The sequence below is a fragment of the Cetorhinus maximus genome, chromosome 30, assembly GCF_964194155.1.
Source record: "Cetorhinus maximus chromosome 30, sCetMax3.hap1.1, whole genome shotgun sequence".
NCBI lineage: Eukaryota > Metazoa > Chordata > Chondrichthyes > Lamniformes > Cetorhinidae > Cetorhinus > Cetorhinus maximus.
The window spans coordinates 3,927,497-3,946,173 of record NC_135908.1 but is presented as its reverse complement, the minus strand read 5'-3'; the positions used below and the strand labels follow the sequence as shown (position 1 = coordinate 3,946,173).

Here is an 18,677-nt window from a genome sequence, read left to right as displayed (position 1 = left end):
AATGGCCTGTTCTGGTGTGGTAAAATTCTATCTAATTCAATAAGGTATAAATGTATAAATGCAAGCATTATGTCATCTACCTGGAAGAGTAACACAAATAGTGTCACTCTCTCTCCTTCCCCCCTCCCCCCCTAGACCTGCATTCTTTTTTCCCTCCAGATGATTATCCAACTCTCTTTTGAAAGCTGGGATTGAATCTGCCTCCACCATACTCTAAGACAGTGCATTCCAGATTCTAACAGTGTTTTCCCTCATCTCGCCTTTGGTTCTCTTCCCCTTTACCTTAAATCAGTGTCCTCTTGTTCTTGCTCTTCTGCCAGTGGGAATAGTTTCTCCCTATCTACTCTGTCCAGACCCCTCATGATTTTGAATATCTCTGTCAAGTCTCACCTCAACCTTCTTTTTCACAAGGAGAACAGCCCCATCTTCTCTAATCGATCCACACCGAAGGCCCTTGTCCCTGGAACCATTCTTTCCTGCACTCTCTCTAATGCCTTCCTGAAGTGCCCAGAATTGGACACAATACTCCAGTTGAGGCCAAACCAGTGGTTTATAATGTTCACTATACTCTCCTTGCCTTTGTTCTCCATTCTTCTATTGAAAAAGCGCAGTGGTAATTCATGGAAGCCTGTCCCTTATCTTGGCCCACACTGGATGTGGAGTGGTGCCCCTAAAGCTATCTAACCAATTCTCTCTCTCTCTCTATTGGAAAGAGTTGCCTATGGCTGTTTGTGGACAATGACTAATTAAGTAAGTAAAGTTATCCTGTACACCTCAATAACTTAATAAATAACTAAAATAACTTAAATAACTAAATTAACGCTTCCTCAACCTGTCCTACCACAGTAGCATTGCCAGTGACAGTGGCCTGCTGCAACCTCAAACTTGCATCCAATTCATTCCCAGGCATGCTGCAATGCTGATCTATGGGGTGGCCGCCCTCTTTAATAACACCCTGTGCTGCCCCAGGTCACGTCAGCAGCCAGGGAATAGGGCCAGATGTGCCAGGTGGCTCTGCCACTCCTGTGCAGATTAGGTTTCTTCTGTCTTCATTGTTGCCCAGCCTCCTCATGCCGTTCTGCTCCTTCAGCCTTGGAAAAGGTTGCAAGTGTGTTATGCCTCTGGAAAAAAAAACTGCCCTTCCACGTTACACCTCTTTAGCTGCTCACATCCCTCTAAATTCCACCTTCCTCCAATTTTCCATTCCCACTGTTGGTTCATGCCTGTCAGCCAAGCATATCAGAACCCAGAGCTGTGAATGGTTACCCAGTTTTTAAAAAAATATATCCGATGACAGCTTCACAGTAACTATAGAACCATAGAAAAGTTACAGCACAGAAGGAGACCATTCGGCCCATCTTGTCCATGCCAGCCCAAGGACACCCAGGTGCTCTTTCTAATCCCACCTTCCTGCACCCGGCCCATAGCCCTGCAGCTTACAGCACTTAAGGTGCAGATCCAGGTACTTTTTAAAAAGAGTTTAGAGTTTCTGCCTCTACCACCAACTTGGGCAGCGAATTCCAGACACCCACTACCCTCTGCATAAAAAAGTTCTTCCTCATGTCCCCCCTACACCTTCTGCCACTTATCTTGAATCCATGTCCCCTGGTTCTAGAATTCTCCACCAAGGGAAACAATTTTATCCTGTCCACTCTATCTATTCCCCTCATAATTTTGTACCTTTACTGAGATTAGCTTTTAATACCAGATATTTTTTTTTAACTGAACTCAAACTCCACCAGTTGCAGCAGTAGGATTCAAACTCACGTGGCCCAAGCATTAGCTGGCCTGGTGGTCCAGTGACAGTACCACTATGCCACCGTTGCTGGTTCACCCACCAAAACTTACTACTATTAGCACATTACAATTCCAATGAGACTTGCACCCATTCTTAATCATCCAGAGCTGCCTTACACTGGTATGTGAAAATTGGTCCCGCATTCTCAATAAGATAATAACAGTTGAAAAGAATGTTCAGATTACATGTACTTAACGCTGTGACAGATTAATGATACAATTATTACTGACAGGAGCGTCGTAGTAAGTTTTTGCTCTATTGAAACAATAGCATTTACTGTAATATATACAGAAGTGCAAGTTTCCTTAGAATTTGGCTTGAAAACTGAAACATAAGTCCCTTCAGTGAAATACATGATGTTGTTACTCTGTATTTTATAAAAGCAAGTCATAATATTTAACCAATTCAGCCCCAATGACATGCCACTATCTACCAATTCAAGGGGCTTACTTTACAATGCTGTCAATGTTATTAATAACAAGTAACAATTAGTGTATATAAACTGAAAAAAATGTGAGATATTAAAGTACCGCAATTTAATACTGTGGACCATGCGATGTTAATAATCAGTTAGAACTTAATTCTCACTGTTTCTGATGTCACTTGAACCCCTCCCATTGAAAGATTGCCTGCTCACTCAATCGAACCTGTCACTGTAATTCTATTACAGTGTGTAACCTCTACCAACAGAATGCCTCACATTCAACACACTCCATCATTGATAAAACTGCTTAGTAATGGCTCACATAGGAATGGTTTGAAAGAGTTTCCCCACATAAGTCTCCTTAAGCAGTACCTTCCAAACCCAACCAGAAGGGAAAAACAGTTCGGACCTGTACTCTTATTTCCCAGTTTTACTGGTGTTCCATTTTAAGGTATATAAGACCAGTTTGGACCAGTATTCTTATTTCTCAGTTTTTACTGTTTTTTTCCTTCTGGGCATGACCATTACCATCTAGAAGGCCAAGGGAACACCACCACCTGGAAGTTCCCCCTGCAAGTCACTCACCATCCTGACTTGGAAATATATCGGCCGTTCCTTCACTGTCGCTGGGTCAAAATCCTGGAACTCCCTCCCTAACGGCACTGTGGGTGTACCTACACCACACAGACTGCAGCGGTTCAAGAAGGCAGCTCACCACCACCTTCTCAAGGGCAATTCAGGATGGGCAATAAATGTTGACCCAGCCAGCGACACCCACACCCCATGAAAGAGAAAGAAGCACAAATTACCATAGCTCAGCTTGTCAGAAATCTTCCACCTCTCCACCCAGGGGGATGGGATCCTGAAAAGTAGTTCAGAGGGTAGAGAAGCTGAGATGGAATTAGAAGTTAAAACGCTAGTAAGTGAGTCTGGAGGGCAGAGGATACACAGGTTTGATAAGAAAGAAATGAATTTAGCAAGGCTAAATGGAATGCAAGGATCCTGAGGAATAAGACAGAAGAACTGAGGGCACAGATAGGCTTGTGGGAATGTGATATCATAGCCATGACCGAGACTTGGTTAAGAGGGCAGGATTGGCAGCTCAACATTCCTGGTTATAGGGTATTCAGACGAGATAGAGAGGGGGATAGAAGGGGGGGGTTGCAATATTGATCACGGAATCAATTATAGCAGTGAGGAGGGATGATATCTTGGAAGGATCATCAAATGAGGTCATATGGGTAGAAGTAAAAAACACAGAAGGGGCAAACACGCTGTTGGGTGTTTACTATAGGCCCCCAAACAGTCAGGGAGAGATAGAGGATCAAATATGTAATCACATTTCAGAGAAGTATAGGAATAATAAGGCAGTAATAGTAGGGGATTTTAACTACCCAGATGTTAACTGGGATAGTTTTAGTGTGCAAGGTAGGGAGGGAGCAAAATTCTTAAGTTGCATCCAGGAGAACTTTTTTAGCCAATATATAGAAAGCCTAACAAGGGAGGGGGCAGTTATGGACCTAATATTCAGAAATAAGCCCAGGCAGGTGGAAGGTGTATCAGTAGGGGAGCATTTTGGAGGTAGTGATCATAACTCAGTTAGATTTAGGATTGTTATGGAAAAAGATAAGGTTGGTCCGGGAATAAAAGTTCTAAACTGGGGAAAGGCTAATTTTATTAAGATGAGATACGATTTGGCCCAAGTGGACTGGGAGCAGCTACTTGCAGATAAAACTGTGTCAGTGCAGTGGGAGGCATTCAAGGAGGAAATGGTGAGAGTACAGGGCAAATATGTTGCCGTAAAGACAAAGGGGGGGACCAAGTCCAGAGAAGCCTGGATGTCAAGGGACATAAAGGTTAGAATTAAGAGAAAAAGAGAAGCTTATGGCAGATATCGAGGGCTCAATGCGGCAGAGTCCCTAAAGGAGTGCAGGGGGGATCTTAAAAAAGAAATTAGGAAAGCTAAGAGAGTGCATGAGAAAGCATTGGTGGGTAGAATAAAGGAAAACCTAAAGGATTTTTAAAAAATATGTAAAGAGCAAGAGAATAACTAGGGAAAGAATAGGGCCAATTAGGGAACATAGAGGTAATGTGTGTGTGGACCCAGAAGACTTGGGTACACAACTCAATGAATACTTTGCGTCAATCTTCACAATGAAAAAGGACGATGCAGATATAGACATCAGGGTGGAGGACTGTGAAGTATTAGAGGAAATTAACAGAGAGGAGGTACTAGCAGGTTTAGCGGCCTTAAAAGTAGATAAATCTGCAGGCCCGCATGAGATTATCCCAGGCTGTTGAGGGAGGCAAGGGAAGAGATATCAGGGGCCCTGGCAGTAATCTTCAAGTCCTTTCTGGCCACAGGTGAGGTGCCAGAGGACTGGAGGACTGTTAACATTTTTCCATTATTTAAAAAAGGGTTAGACCAGGAAATTACAGGCCAATCAGTCTAACCTCGGTGGTGGAGAAGTTACTAGAAATAATTCTGAGGAACAGAATATATCTGCACTTGGAGAGACACGGATTAATCAGGGATAGTCAGCATATATTTGTAAGGGAAAGGTCATGTTTGACAAATCTGATCGAATTTTTTGAGAAGGTAACCAGGAGTGTTGATGAGGGTAATGCATTTGATGTGGACTACGTGGGCTTTAGCAAGACTTTTGATAAAGTCCCTCATGGCAGACTGGTCAAGAAAGTAAGAGCCCATGGGATCCAAGGCAAATTGGCACATTGGATCCAAGATTGGCTGAGAGGCAGGCAGCAGAGGGTGATGGTAGAGGGATGTTTCTGTGACTGGAAGTCTGTTTCCAGTGGGGTTCCACTGGCTGGGGCCTTTGCTGTTTGTGGTGTACATAAATGATTTAGAGTTAAATGTAAGGGGTATGATTAAGAAGTTCGCAGATGACACGAAAATTGGTAGGGTGGTAAATATTGAGGAGGATAGCTGTAAACTGCAGGAGGATATCAATGGACTGGTCAGGTGGGCAGAGCAGTGGCAAATGGAATTCAACCCGGAAAAGTGTCAGATAATGTACTTGGGGAGGGCTAACATGGCAAGGGATTACACTATGAATGGCAGGACCCTAGAAAGTACTGAAGATCAGAGGGACCTTGGTGTGCATATCCACAGATCCCTGAAGGTAGCAGGGCAAGTAAATAAGGTGGTTAAGAAGGCATATGGGATACTTGCCTTTATTAGCTGAGGCATAGAATACAAGAGCAGGGAGGTTATGCTGGAACTGTATAAAATGCTGGTTAGGCCACAACTGGAGTTCTGCGTGCAGTTCCGGTCACCACATTATAGGAAGGATGCGATTGCACTGGAGAGGGTGCAGAGGAGATTTACCAGGATGCTGCCTGGGCTGGAGGATCTGAGCTATGAGGAAAGATTGGATAGGCTGGGGTTGTTTTCCTTGGAGCAGCGAAGGTTGAGAGGGGACCTGATAGAGGTGTATAAGATTATGAAGGGCATATATAGGGTGGATAGGAAGGCACTTTTTCCATTAGTAGAGGGGTCAATAACCATGGGGCATAGATTTAATGTAAGCGGTAGAAGGCTAAGAGGGCAGTTGAGGAGAATTTTTTTCACCCAGAGGGTGATGGGAGTCTGGAACCCTCTGCCTGAAAGGGTGGTTGAGTCAGAAACTCTCCAGGGCTATGGGCCAGGTGCTGGAAAATGGGATTAGTGTGGTCAGATCTTTGTTGACCAGCGTGCCACGGTGGACTGAATGGCCTCCTTCTGTGCTGCAAACGTCTATGAGTCTGAGAGACTTCACATCCCCATCAGAGGGGACAATTGGAAAAAGTACCTGATTGGTGCTACACTGGAGGGGCTCAGACAGGGATCCTGGTCTGGGAGAGAGGGGCTGGGGAAGGGGGGTGGGTGCATGGGGAAGTCCTTGCTTTGTTCTTGTTTTCTGTAAGAAATGGTTTCTCTCAGAAACAGCACAATGAGGGAAGATCCCTCTGGATGTGATAAATCACAGTGAAATCATAGCCACACGTTAATAATTCTGCTTACAATGCAGCCTTGTCCAGCACAAGGTCAGTTCGTTGCTCTCAATGAACTGTACTTGGTCCCATGTCTTGTCTTATTCATATCCATGGGCTTGCATTATTTTATGTCCTTTGTTGATCGATCACAGTTAATCTGTATTATTTACCACCTTTATTGCTGATTTTAAATTAGGTTCATCTTTCTGGCATATGGGATAGATTGGCTCATATGATTCTTTTTGTATTTATGGCCCAACACAAAAGCATCTAATTTATCTTGGCTTAAACATATTTACGCACATCTGCCAATTTTTGACTTGCTAGCTGATGTACAATTTGACCTCACTGACTCTATCATCTAAAATCCATTCATCTCATTCCAGAGATATAGCTGTAACCATCATTCATCATGGTTTAAACCTTTGGCTCACTGATATCTGGAGGAAGGTTTCTTGACAACCAAGGATTTCTCATTGCACCCAACTCACATGAGCAGAGACTATTTTCCTCATCCCGGGAGGTTACATTCAGATCTCCAAACGGGATAGCTCAACGGGAAAAAGCGCTACACCAAACTCCCAATGGACCGAACAGTGAATTCAATACGCTCCACCCATCTTCAGCTGGTTCATGGTCAGAGGTCACATCTTTAATTTATTTTACAAATGCTCTCTCACATGGCTCTCCTTGTTGTAGGGAATAGGGTGATAAACTGCAGCACTAACTGATGACTGCTCTCTTAATTAACTGGTTGTTCTTGGGCTGACAATACAATCTGACTAATATGGTGTGGCTTTTAGTGCTCTCAGGATCATATATTTTTTTTTAAAAGCAGCATTAACGAAGTAACTCAGTTGTGTCAAATGACTATAAAAAGTAATACATATTTATATGTTATGTCAAAACTTTAATGTGGCATTTAACCCTCATGTGAAACTAAAGTTATGTTATTTATTAGATATAATTCATTTCCATGCTGTATATAAATATATATCTATATGTGTGTGGCTGTGTGTGTGCATTATAGGCATATATTTTATCTACAATCTGTATGCCTGTAATATATATCTTATAATATGTGCTTTACACATATAGAATCATATATTGATCTAAATCACACAATCTAAGATCACACATTCTAAAGTGAGATGCAATAAGCAACAAACTTGTATCTGATTTGAACATCATTGTCGAATCCATTTTAAAGGGCCCAGCCTGTATGGTTAAAAGAATTTATTGTTTGCCTTTACTCAGACATGTTCTTTTGACTTCAGAGCTCTCATGAAAGGTCATCGACCTGAAACCTAACTCTGTTTCTCTCTCCCTAGATGCTGCCTGACCTGCTGAGTATTTCCAGCATTTTCTGTTATTTCAGACTCCCAGCATCTGCAGTATTTTGCTCTTCTACGTCCTGTTGAATCTGTGCAGCTGCTTAGATAACCTCACACAGCGAGTCTGGTTGCTGCAACATGACTTTAGGACTTTTTTGCTCACTGATCTCATTGCTGTTTGTGGGAGCTTGCTGTGCACAATTGCCTGCCGTGTTCATATGTAACAAGAGACACTGCACGCCAAAAGTACCTAATTAGCTATAAAGTGCATTCAGACGCTCTGAGGTCATGAAAAGTGCTAAACAGAAAGATTTGCATTTATATAGTGCCTTTCACAACCACAGGATGTCCCAGAGCACTTTATAGCCAATAAAATATTTTTGGAAGTGTAGTCACTGCTGTAATGTAATAAACGCGACAACCAATTTGCACACAGAAAGCTCCCACAAACAGCAATGAGATAATGACTGGGTAATCTATTTTAATGGTATTGATTGAGGAATAAATATTGGCTGGGACACCTGGCATAACCTTCCCGCTAATGCGCCTCTTCAAAATAGTGCCATGGGGTCTTTTAGATCCATGTGAAAAAGCAGAAAGAGTCTCAGTTTATATCTCATCTGAAAGGTGACACTTCTGACAGTTCCGCTCTCCCTCAGTGCTGCACTGGAACATCAGGCCAAATTCTTGTGCTCAGATCTCTGGATTGGGCCTTGAACCCACAACTGTCTGGCTCAGAGGTGAGAGCACCACCCACTGAGTCAAGGCTGCTAACCTCAAGTAATTCTTTTCCTTTAGGTCGATAGATACCCAGGGTCCCTGATGTCGGTCTCTTGCTTTCCATTAAGACTGTGCTCCAAGAGAAGTTATTACAATTCCCTCAAGGAAAAATGAACATATGAATGTACAAAATTAGGCCCCTCGAGCCTGCTCCACCATTCAATAAGAGGGCGGCTGATCTGATTGTGGTCTCAAGGCCACTATCCTACCTACCCCTGATACCCTCTGACTCCCTTGTTGGTCAAGAATCTATCTACCTCTGCCTTAAAAATATCCAATGACCCTGCCTCTATTGCACTCTGGGGAAGAGTTCCACAGACTCACAACCATCTGGAGAAAACAAAATTCCACTCATCTCCATTTTAAATGGGAGACCCTTATTTTTAAGACCCTTATTTTGTGTCCCTGTTGTAGGGTGTCCGAGTTGTACTATTAGTGATAGAGTTGATCTGCAGTCACTTCTTGGGAGGAAACATTAAGTTTATTTACAACATACTGAGCAGCAACTACACGTGAGCTTTCAACTCCAACTGCATCTCTACGCTGACTGCTGAGGTAGCCTACGCTAATCTCCTATTGGTCTTCCTTAACAGGCATATTACACGTTAAATAAAACCACAATTACTACAGTCCCCCAGGTCTGGCCTCTCCCACAAGAGGAAAACAACCTTTCGGTATCCACTCAGTCAAGCTCAGGATCTTGAACATTTCAATCAGATCGCGTGTGTTAATACTGCCACCAGAGGTCAGCAGAGAGCTGGAGATAGCAACTGGCAAGTCCAAGGGACTGCATGTTGTAGAATACAGAAAACACCAAATGAACTGATCTAAAGAAACTAAGACCAGACTCGAAACGTTAACCGTGTTCCTCTCTGCAGAGGCTGTCAGACCTGCTGAGTTCTTCCAGGTATTTTTATTTTGGATTTCCAGCATCCGCAGTTTTTTGCTTTTGTCTTAGTGTTTAATTGACTGCCACTTCTCTTCGAGGAATGCCTACCTTGAAGAAGTTTTGCTCTTCTCTCCGACAGGATTTCCGTCTCTTTTGCCTTGTTCACCTTCATTGCTTTCCATTTCTATATTTCACCTCTTTTCTATTTTTCCTTAGTTCTGTTGAAGAGTCACACGGACTCGAAACGTTAACTGTGTTCCTCTCCGCAGATGCTGTCAGACCTGCTGAGTTTTTCCAGCTATTTTTATTTTGGATTTCCAGCATCCGCAGTTTTTTGCTTTTAGCAGAGAGCTGGAGATGCCTGAACCAGTCACATCGACATTCCAGAAACCAGCCGGGCTCCTTCTTCACTGTCTCGATGAATCACAGCACAAGTGACCACCCTGTGACAATCTGACCTCTTCCACACCAGGTACTTTGAAGCCTTTCTGCAAAAGGTTTGACAGTGAGTACCTTCAGGTTTCCTCTCAAGAAACCGGGTTGAAACTGCAGAACGTTTTTTTTAATATAAAAAACGACCACCCTCTTCCCCCAACAGCAACAGAGAAACTGTCAGATCAGAAAATCTTGGAATGGTTACTGCATAGGAGGAGGTCAACTGCCTCGCTGCAGGGCCAACTCACCGGGTGCTGCTTCCCCAAGGCCCTGCAAATATTTTCTTTTCAGGTAGTGATCCAGATCCCTTTTGAAAGCCATGGTTGGGTCAGCAGCACCCCCAGCACAGCCTCAGGCAGCGCATTCCAGTGCCTCAGGTATTCTGACTGAGTGACCTGCTCCCTTCACATTCGATTTTTGCAATTCAGCCCAACTTGTATTTCACAAACAGCGAGCTGGGCTGGAGGGACGAGGAGTAAGAGCGTTGTTTGCTCAAGCAGTTCCAGAATATGAACAGAACTCAACAGTGTAGCAGGAGAGCAGTGCACTGAGCCCAGACTCAGGCCTGGATCCTGTCTTCTGCGGGGTAATCTCTGAGGGGCATTCCCCGCGGTTCCTGTGGTGGCTGTCGGTCATGGCTTTGGGGGGGTTGGAGAGTAGTTTTTGGCAGGAAGCAGCAGCGTGGGCAGAGGCAGAGAGGAGGAGACAGAAGCCACAAGGAGTGAGGAGGAGCAGCAGCAGCAGGAACCCTGAATAGTGAGCGGCAGAACGGTCGGAGTGAGAGCCACAAAGAGAGCAGCCCTGCAGCCTGTGTCAATGTGTGGACAACCAGTTAAGGGCACACAGCTGCTAGGAGACCAAGGAGGTCAGTCTGGACAGCACAGAACAACTCCCCGCCCCTCCCCCTCCCAGCTCGAATCTGAGAAGCCCCCAAGGTGCGGAAGATGCCTTTGGTGGTCTGGATGGCAAGATGGTCTGGTCGAGGGGAATTGGCAGGAGGAGTGCCATGAGTACACCACCTTGCTTCTCTGCCGCACTCCAAATCCAGCTTTAATCCCAAGCCCAGTTTGCGAAGAGTGCAGAGGTAAAGAGGAAGGTTCAGGATCACTAACCATCGCTCCTGCTAAACCTAAGGCATTCCCTGCTTCCAGTTTTCAACAACCACGTCTGGCACATGGGCTGATTTAAGGCCAGGAATTGAGCTCTCAAAGTTTTTATTGTGTGCCTGGGGTGTTGGGGCTATGGTTGTCCCTTGTACGAAGTTCATTTCTTTAGGAGAAGCTTTTTCATGAGGTTGTACTTACAGGTTTGATGCTGGTGGAATAAAGGATCACTGTTCCGGAACTTTTGTGCATACCCTGTGCTTTAATAGGATTAATGGATATTTCTGCGCCTTAACATTTACTGCACCCTGAGCAAGCTAGGAAGTGTCCAGTTATAATGCTCCAGCCACCCATGAGTGCGGTGTCGGTTTGACAGACCAGCTGACGTTTTTCAGATCTGCCAATGTTTTATGTTAGTAAAGAGGGTAAAATGGGGGAAGATATGGTGCGATGGGGGATGGAAGTATGTGTCCAAATCATTTATCATCATCTTTATTCTTGTATTTCATCCTTCAATGAACTACATGATATTGCTGTTCTGTAACCGGTATGTCCTAAAAAGCAGCCTCAATATTTACCCCAATCACCTATCTCAGTGCAGTAATTCAAGTATTTTGCAAATCTGGTCTTGCATCAAAATTTTGGAAGATTGAAATCATTGAGGTTAAACATTCGGTGCTAATTAGTGCAAGGATTCGAAAGAAAAAATACACGAGAAAAAAATCCGAGTTAATTTTGGGGGCGTGTGTGACATTAACAAACACTCCGAATTCCACTCACTTTGTTCTGAATATCAGCTGCACCCTCCCATTAAATAACTGCCCATCACTTGGAGCTGTACCTCACTGCAGCATCCAGGGAGTGCCAATGACACCTAAACCTGAATCAAATTGACTTGATATTTATTACACCAAAGGGAAACCTAACAGCTAAATAACTGACCGCGTCGATTACACATGCACAATAATCCCGGTGGGTCGGGGCGGGGAGACAAGTGCTGAGTGATTACGGCTTTGGAGACACCGACACATGACCAGAAAATGAAATCTCAGGGATCCTGGTTGTTTGGGTCACACTTTAGCATGACTTTGATTCCCACCCCTTTTTTTGTGGTTTCAAAAGCTTCAAGAGCTTCCTCCAGGGGAAAGCGATGGGTGACCAGAGGCTTCACATCGATCTTCTTTGAAGCCAACATGTCAACTGCTACAGGCCACCTAAATTGACAGGGACAAAGGGGAGAAGAGAACAAAGTATTTATTCAATTTTTACACCTTGATAATCTTCCATATTCACCCATTATGTTTTTGAGCGCTGTCCTGTTTTACAGTTAATTAACAATTTGAAGTTATCTGGTGCCTTCAATACAAAGAAAAAGTCACAAAGCATTTCATATTATTTATTTCACATTTATCACTGAAAAGAGAGAGAGATGTTGAAGTTTTTTGTCTTGCACTCATCAGGACAAATGCAAGAATGCCAAATTTCAAATGATCACCACACTTAACGTTACAGAAGAAAAGGGTGCTGTGGTTGTCAAGTCGACTCTGATTGGCCGAGGAATTACCTGGGAGCTCGGGGAGCCTATGGTTCCCTATTGCTTTCTCCATGGCGACGCCTCAGCCAATCAGAGTTGACTTGCCAACCACAGCACCCTTTTCTTCTGTAGTGTTAAGTGTTGTGATCATTTGAAATTTGGCATTCCTCCTCGGGCAGGGTTTCAGGGTCGGTGGGCAGACGGGGCCTGGGAGAAGCTGGGAAACAGCCCGCCGCCCGCAATCGGCCCCGACTAAAGCGCTCAGCGCTGCCCAAGTGGGGGGCAGGAGGAGGGCGAGCGCTGAAGTCAGCGCGGGCCTGAGGGAAAATGCACAGTGAAAACTCCCTGAAGGCAGAGAGCTTCCTCAGGGAACTGAAGTATTGCAAAACCAATGAAGAGAGTTTTTAAAATGTCCACACAGTGGACTCACTCGCCTTAACAAGTAGATTCGAAAAAAATCTGCCCCAAAAATTTTTATGTACTTTTAAAAAATTTAATTACAGAAACTTCATCCCACCTGTGGATGAGGTCTCCCCAAAAATCCAAAAGGCCACCTGGCTGATTCGCCCGCCCGCCAACCGTAACATTGGGCGGCCAGTGAAAAATGCAGGTTAATTAGCTGATTAATGGCCTTAATAGGTCTCGTAATCGTCTTCAGGCATGTGCAAGAGTCGGCAGCATTATTACTCATGGAATAAAAGGGACAGTAGCAATGAAGATACGAAATTGGCTGAAAAATAGGAAGCAGAGATCATGGTCAATGGATGGTTTTCAGGCTGGAGGAATGGAGTTGCCCGGGGATCGGTATTGGGACCCCTGCTTTTCCTGATTACATATTAATGATCTAGATCTTGGTGAGCAGGGGACAATTTCAAAGTTTGCGGACGATACAAAGCTTGGGAGTTTTGTGAAGGAGGAGGATGGTGTGGAACTTCAAGAGGACACAGACAAGTTGGTGGAGTGGGCAGTTAGTGGCAGATGAAGTTCAATGCGGAGAAGTGTGAACTGATGCATTTTGGTGGGAAGAACATGGACAGAGAATTTTGAAGGGGGTGCAGGAGCAGAAAGACCTGGATGTATATGTGCATAGACCATTGAAGGTGGCAGGACAGGTGGAGAGAGCAGTTAATAAAGCATATAGTACCCTGGGCTTTATTAATAGGGGCATAGAGTACAAGAGCAGGGAGGTTATGCTGAATTTATATAGGACTCTCATTAGACCTCAGCTGGAATATTGTGTACAGTTCTGGGCGCCATATTATAGGAAGGATGTGAACACATTGGAGACAGTGCAGAAGAGGTTTACAAGAATGGTTCCAGGGATGAGACACTTCAGCTATGAGGATAGATTGGAGAAGTTGGGACTGTTTTCCTTGGAGAGGAGAAAGCTTAGAGGAGACTTGATAGAAGTTTTCAAAATCCTGAGAGGGCTGGATAGAGTAGATAGGGAGAAGCTGTTCCCACTTGTAAAAGGACCAAGAACGAGAGGGCACAGGTTTAAAGTGATTTGCAAAAGAAGCAAGTGCGATGTGAGAAAAACTGTCTCACACAGCGAGTGGTTTGGGTCTGGAATGCACTGCCTGAAAGTGCGGTGGGGGCAGGTTCAATCGAGGAATTCAAGAGGACATTGGATGATTATTTGAATGGAAACAATGTGCAGGGGTACAGGGAAAAGGCAGGAGCAATGGCACTAGGTCATAATGCTCATTTGGAGAGCCGGTGCAGACATGATGGGCCGAATGGCCTCCTTCTGTGCCATTAAGATTCTGTAATATTCTTTCATGGGATGTGGGTGTCACTGGCAAGGTCAGCATTTGTTGCCCATCCCGAATTGCCCTTGAATTGAGTGGCTTGCGAGGCCATTTCAGAGGGGCAGTCACAAGTCAACCACATTGTTGTGGGTCTGGAGTCACATGTAGGCCAGACCAGGTAAGGACAGCAGATTTCCTTCTCCGAAGGACATTGGTGATGGGTTTTTACAACAATTGATAATGGTTTCATAATGATTATTATTTATATTCCAAATTATATTAATTGAACTTAAACTCCACCAGCTGCCATGGTGGGACTTGAACCCTTGACCCCCCCCAGGGCATTAGCCTGGGCCTCTGGATTACTAAGCCAGTGACATTACCACTATGCCACCATCTCCCCTATTTGCACAGGCTCACTGCGAGAGGAACTCAGTTAACCCCGCTCCCTCGCCTTTCCCGTATCCCTGCAATTGAATCTGCTCTACCTCACACTCAGCCAACGCTTTCCAGATTCTGGGCCAAAAGAAAAAGCTTTCCCTCGTGTCGCCTGTGGTTCTTCTGCTGACACCTTAAATTGCTGTCCCCTGGCTCTCAACCCTTCCACCAACAGGAATGGTTTCTCCCCGTCTACTCTTTCCAGACCCACCCCCCCCAATGATTTTGAATCCCCAAATCTCTCAACCTTCTCCAGGGAAGAACAATCCCAGCTTCTCCAACGTATCCAGGCGACTGAAGTCCCTCGGCCCTGGAACCGTTCCCACAAGCCTTTGCTGCGTCCAAGGAAGCAAAAACTCCAAAACAAAAACAGAATTACCTGCCGAAGGGTCATGAAGACTCGAAACGTTAACTGATTTCTTCTCCACCGATGCTGCCAGACCTGCTGAGTTTTTCCAGGTAATTCTGTTTTTGTTTTGGATTTCCAGCATCCGCAATAGCTTTTAGCTTTTTGTTTTTATCTCTGAGCAAAAACTCTACCTGAAATTGCGGGGAGCATTTTAAGTGCCTGAACTAAATTTATTGCAGAAAAGCCTTTAAGTTGTAATTTCAAATTAATTTAAGCGCAGTTAATTGTAAGGTATTTGGGTGATTGGTTTCTTTTATCCCTTCGATTGTTCTAATGAACATCCAGAGTTGGTCAGGTTAAAGAAGATCATTCACCAGTCCCGCTGAGAGAGAAAACTCGTCCGGAATTCCCTCGGGGGTTCTACCAGATTGACTATTGTGCATCCAGGATTTCCCTGAAGTTTTGACGGTCGATTGGGTGAACCCAGGAGCATTTTTTTTTGTTTTGCAAATAAGGTTCAGAATGTATGTTTCGTTTTCTGGTTACTTACGTGTTACAATATCTAAACACGGCTCGGATATCAATCTCTCGTATTATCAGATCCAACACAGGGATATTTGTTGAGGACTTGCCCATACCAACGAGAACCAGCACGCCTCCGGACTTGGTAGCCTAAGGAAAAGTATAAAATACAGGCGATGAACAACAAACCTTCATTCAGAAACATGGCTGGATGTTGAAAGTCAACGTCAAAACTCTCCCCCCTTAAAAGGATTCTGCACCCGTGCAATCATAGCTAAGGCTTTCCTAAAACAAAAGGAACTTTCTTAATCGAGACGACCCCATCAACTCCCTTTCATAAAACTCAATTACAAACTCTGCTTTTTGATATTTAGTAGCTCTTATTCCCCATTTGGGATTCAGAGAAATTACAAGAATATGCAGCTACCTCCTCACGTTGGTTGAACAATATATCAGGTTACACAGGGGCACAGCAGGTAAGGTACCGAACCCAGATATTGGGAATATGGTTAAGTAGTACAAGGGTGGCGGAGTTTGTTTTCATGCCTGTGTCCCGGGACATTCAGACCAGAAACCGGAACTCATCTTATTTCAATGGCACTCCGAAAGTAGGCTTAACAAGTTGTAAAACAATCGTTACTCAAGAAGGCTTCCCAGGGCAAGCAGGGAATCAGGAGAGGAAATATTTGCAGGGCTAGAGGGAAAGGGCGGAGGCAATGGGACTAGCACTTGCAGACAGCTGGCATGGATACAAAGGGCTAAATGGCCTCCTTCAGTGTTATAACCATCCTCCGATTCTTGGCATGGGCGGTAAATCAGCCTTGCCAGACACCCATCTCATGAAAGCAAATATGTATTAAAACAACTTGGGTTATCAATGCTATTGACGGAGCTGATACCATGTTTCACATCTGCAATACAGAGCAAAACAAAGTGACAGTGAATTTTCAAATGCACAAATTCTCACATCCATTCTTGAGGACAGAGCGACAGGAACTGCACCACCAAACTACTGAGAAACAATCCACCACTGACCCACAGTGCCAGCAGTGTGTACCATCTACAAGATGCACTGCAGGAATTCACCAAGGCTCCTTCGACAGCACCTTCCAAACCCACGACCACTGCCATCTAGAAGGACAATGGCAGCAGATAGATGGGAACACCACCACCTGGAAGTTCCCCTCCAGGCCACTCACCATCCTGACTTGGAAATATATCACCGTTCCTTCGCTGTCACTGGGTCAAAATCCTGGAACTCCCTCCCTAACAGCACTGTGGGTGTACCTACACCACATGGAGTGCAGCGGTTCAAGAAGGCAGCTCACCACCACCTTCTCAAGGGGGCAATTAGGGATGGGCAATAAATGCTGGCCCAGCCAGCGACGCCCACATCCCGTGAATGAATAAAAAAAAGAAAATTGCCCTAATTCTAACAATCTTAGTCTGCATCATCTAGTGTATGAATGGTTAATGAGATTATTAATGGGCTTATTTTAACTGGAGTTTAAAAAGGAATTGGATTGCGACCTGAAAAGAAATAATGTGCAAGGTTACGGGGATAAGGCAGGGGAGTGGGACTAGGCGAAAAGCTCTTTGAGAGAGCCAGGGCAGATCCGATGGGCCGAATGGCCTCCTTCTGCACCGTAAAGATTCTGTGACTCTGGGTGCAGAAGCAAAATAGTGTGGATGCTGGAAGGCTGATTTAAAACAAAAAAACAGAAAAATACTGGAGATACTCAGCAGTTCTGATGAAAGGTCACTGGCCTGAAATATTGGCCTAAATTTTACAAGAATTGTTGGGGCGCCCGCGATGGGGTGAAAAGTGGGTGATGAGCTCCCTCTTGCCAACGCGGTGACAGTTTTACCCAAGGCGGCTTCCTGGCTGCTTTGAAGTATCTGCGGTGCCACCAGGAGAGATGCTGAGGCCGGATGGGGCCCTCAGGAGCTGGACAAGGTCATTCTCTTTAAAAAAAAATTCAACATTCAGGGGGCTGAGTGTCAGAGGGTTAAACCCTCACAGGGGGGCGCTGGGACCACAGCAGCTGGCTGCCTCCCCCTGGCTGCCTCCCCTTCTCTGGGCCACTGAGCCTGGGACCACCCACCACCACCCCCGTCCCCCACCCCGCAAACTCCCAATGCTGCCTCCGGTTAGCTCCTCAGTGAGAAGACGGTGGCGTAGTGGTAGTGCTGTCACCAGGCTAGCAACCCATAGGCCCAGGCTGATGCTCTGGGGAAACAGGTTCAAAACCTGCCGAATTTAAGTGCCATGAATTGAAAGCTAGTCCTCAGTAACGGTGACCATGACAACGATCACTTCTCCTCGTGAAAACCCATCTGGTTCACTAATGCCCCTCAGGGAGGGAAATCTGCCACCCTTACCCGGTCTGGCCTACGTGTGGCTCCAGGCCCACAGCAATGTGGCTGACTCTTAACTGCCCCTCTGAAATGGCCTCAGCAAGCCCACTCGAACTAGGGCAATTAGGGATGGGTAACCCCTTTGCCAGCAACGCCCACATCTCAGGAAAGAAGTTGACAGTGTCCCCCGTGCAGCAGGAGTTCGGCCCTGTCGTCGGTGACATGCTGATGGCGCTGAGAAACGGCCCCTAATTGGCCTTTTAATTAATACTAATTGGCCGTCTGCTGCCTTGCATTCAATTGGCTGGATTAAAATCAGACAGGTACCGGACTGTCGAACTTTGCAGACCGGGGGTGTCAGCTGTGGCTCAGTTCATAGCACCCTCGCCTTTGAATCAGAGGGTTGTGGGTTCATGTCCCACTCCCGGAAACCAAGAACTGTGATTGTACTCAAAAGAGTTGCAATCTGTGACTGTCGATAACTCGAAAGAGTTTCCATACTTACAAAGACACCGGCCTGCACACAGAACTCCGCTCCAGTGCATTCGATGGATATATCAGGCATGGCCCCACCCAGAGCCTGCTTCACTTTCTGGCCCAGCTCCTTAGCACCGACGCTCCTCTCCACCGTCACGGTGACACTGGCTCCCATCTGCTTAGCCTTCTCCAGTCGATTCGGTGACAAATCTGAAAGGGTGCAGCGGGGTTAGGGCGACACTGGTGGTAGCATTTGGGATTTTATTAATATTTATTAACAGTAAATAAAGACGAAGGAGGCCAGTGTTGACATCAAAAGACACCGGACCTGAGTCTTTGGGAAAAGGATGCTGAGGTGCTACCTTTGTTGTCTAGGTTATGTGCTTTGGAGATACGGACAACACACAGAGACTATGAGCCGTTTGGAAGTATGGAACGTGAGTAAAGCTGAAAAAAAAAGAGATATTGAAGCTTTTTGTCTTGCACTCA

The 18,677-nt window shown here is 45.2% G+C and overlaps 2 protein-coding genes across 5 annotated transcripts in view; both read right to left on the bottom strand.

Moving 5' to 3' along the window:
* Positions 1 to 9,977, bottom strand: part of LOC144669928 (sorbitol dehydrogenase-like) — an 81,546-nt gene extending 71,569 nt beyond the window's left edge. Inside the window, exon 1 of the mRNA XM_078532210.1 lies at positions 9,905 to 9,977. Coding sequence (XP_078388336.1) covers positions 9,905 to 9,977 — 73 coding nt within the window. The remainder of the gene's footprint in view (positions 1 to 9,904) is intronic.
* A 1,258-nt stretch (positions 9,978 to 11,235) lies between these two features.
* Positions 11,236 to 18,677, bottom strand: part of LOC144669980 (sorbitol dehydrogenase-like) — a 36,098-nt gene continuing 28,656 nt past the window's right edge. For all 4 annotated transcript variants that reach the window (XM_078532284.1, XM_078532283.1, XM_078532282.1 and 1 more), the window contains 3 exons: positions 18,217 to 18,398; positions 15,382 to 15,503; positions 11,236 to 11,973 (listed from right to left, as the gene is read on the bottom strand). In XM_078532284.1, coding sequence (XP_078388410.1) covers positions 11,808 to 11,973; positions 15,382 to 15,503; positions 18,217 to 18,398 — 470 coding nt within the window. In that variant the 3' untranslated portion in view covers positions 11,236 to 11,807. The remainder of the gene's footprint in view (positions 11,974 to 15,381; positions 15,504 to 18,216; positions 18,399 to 18,677) is intronic.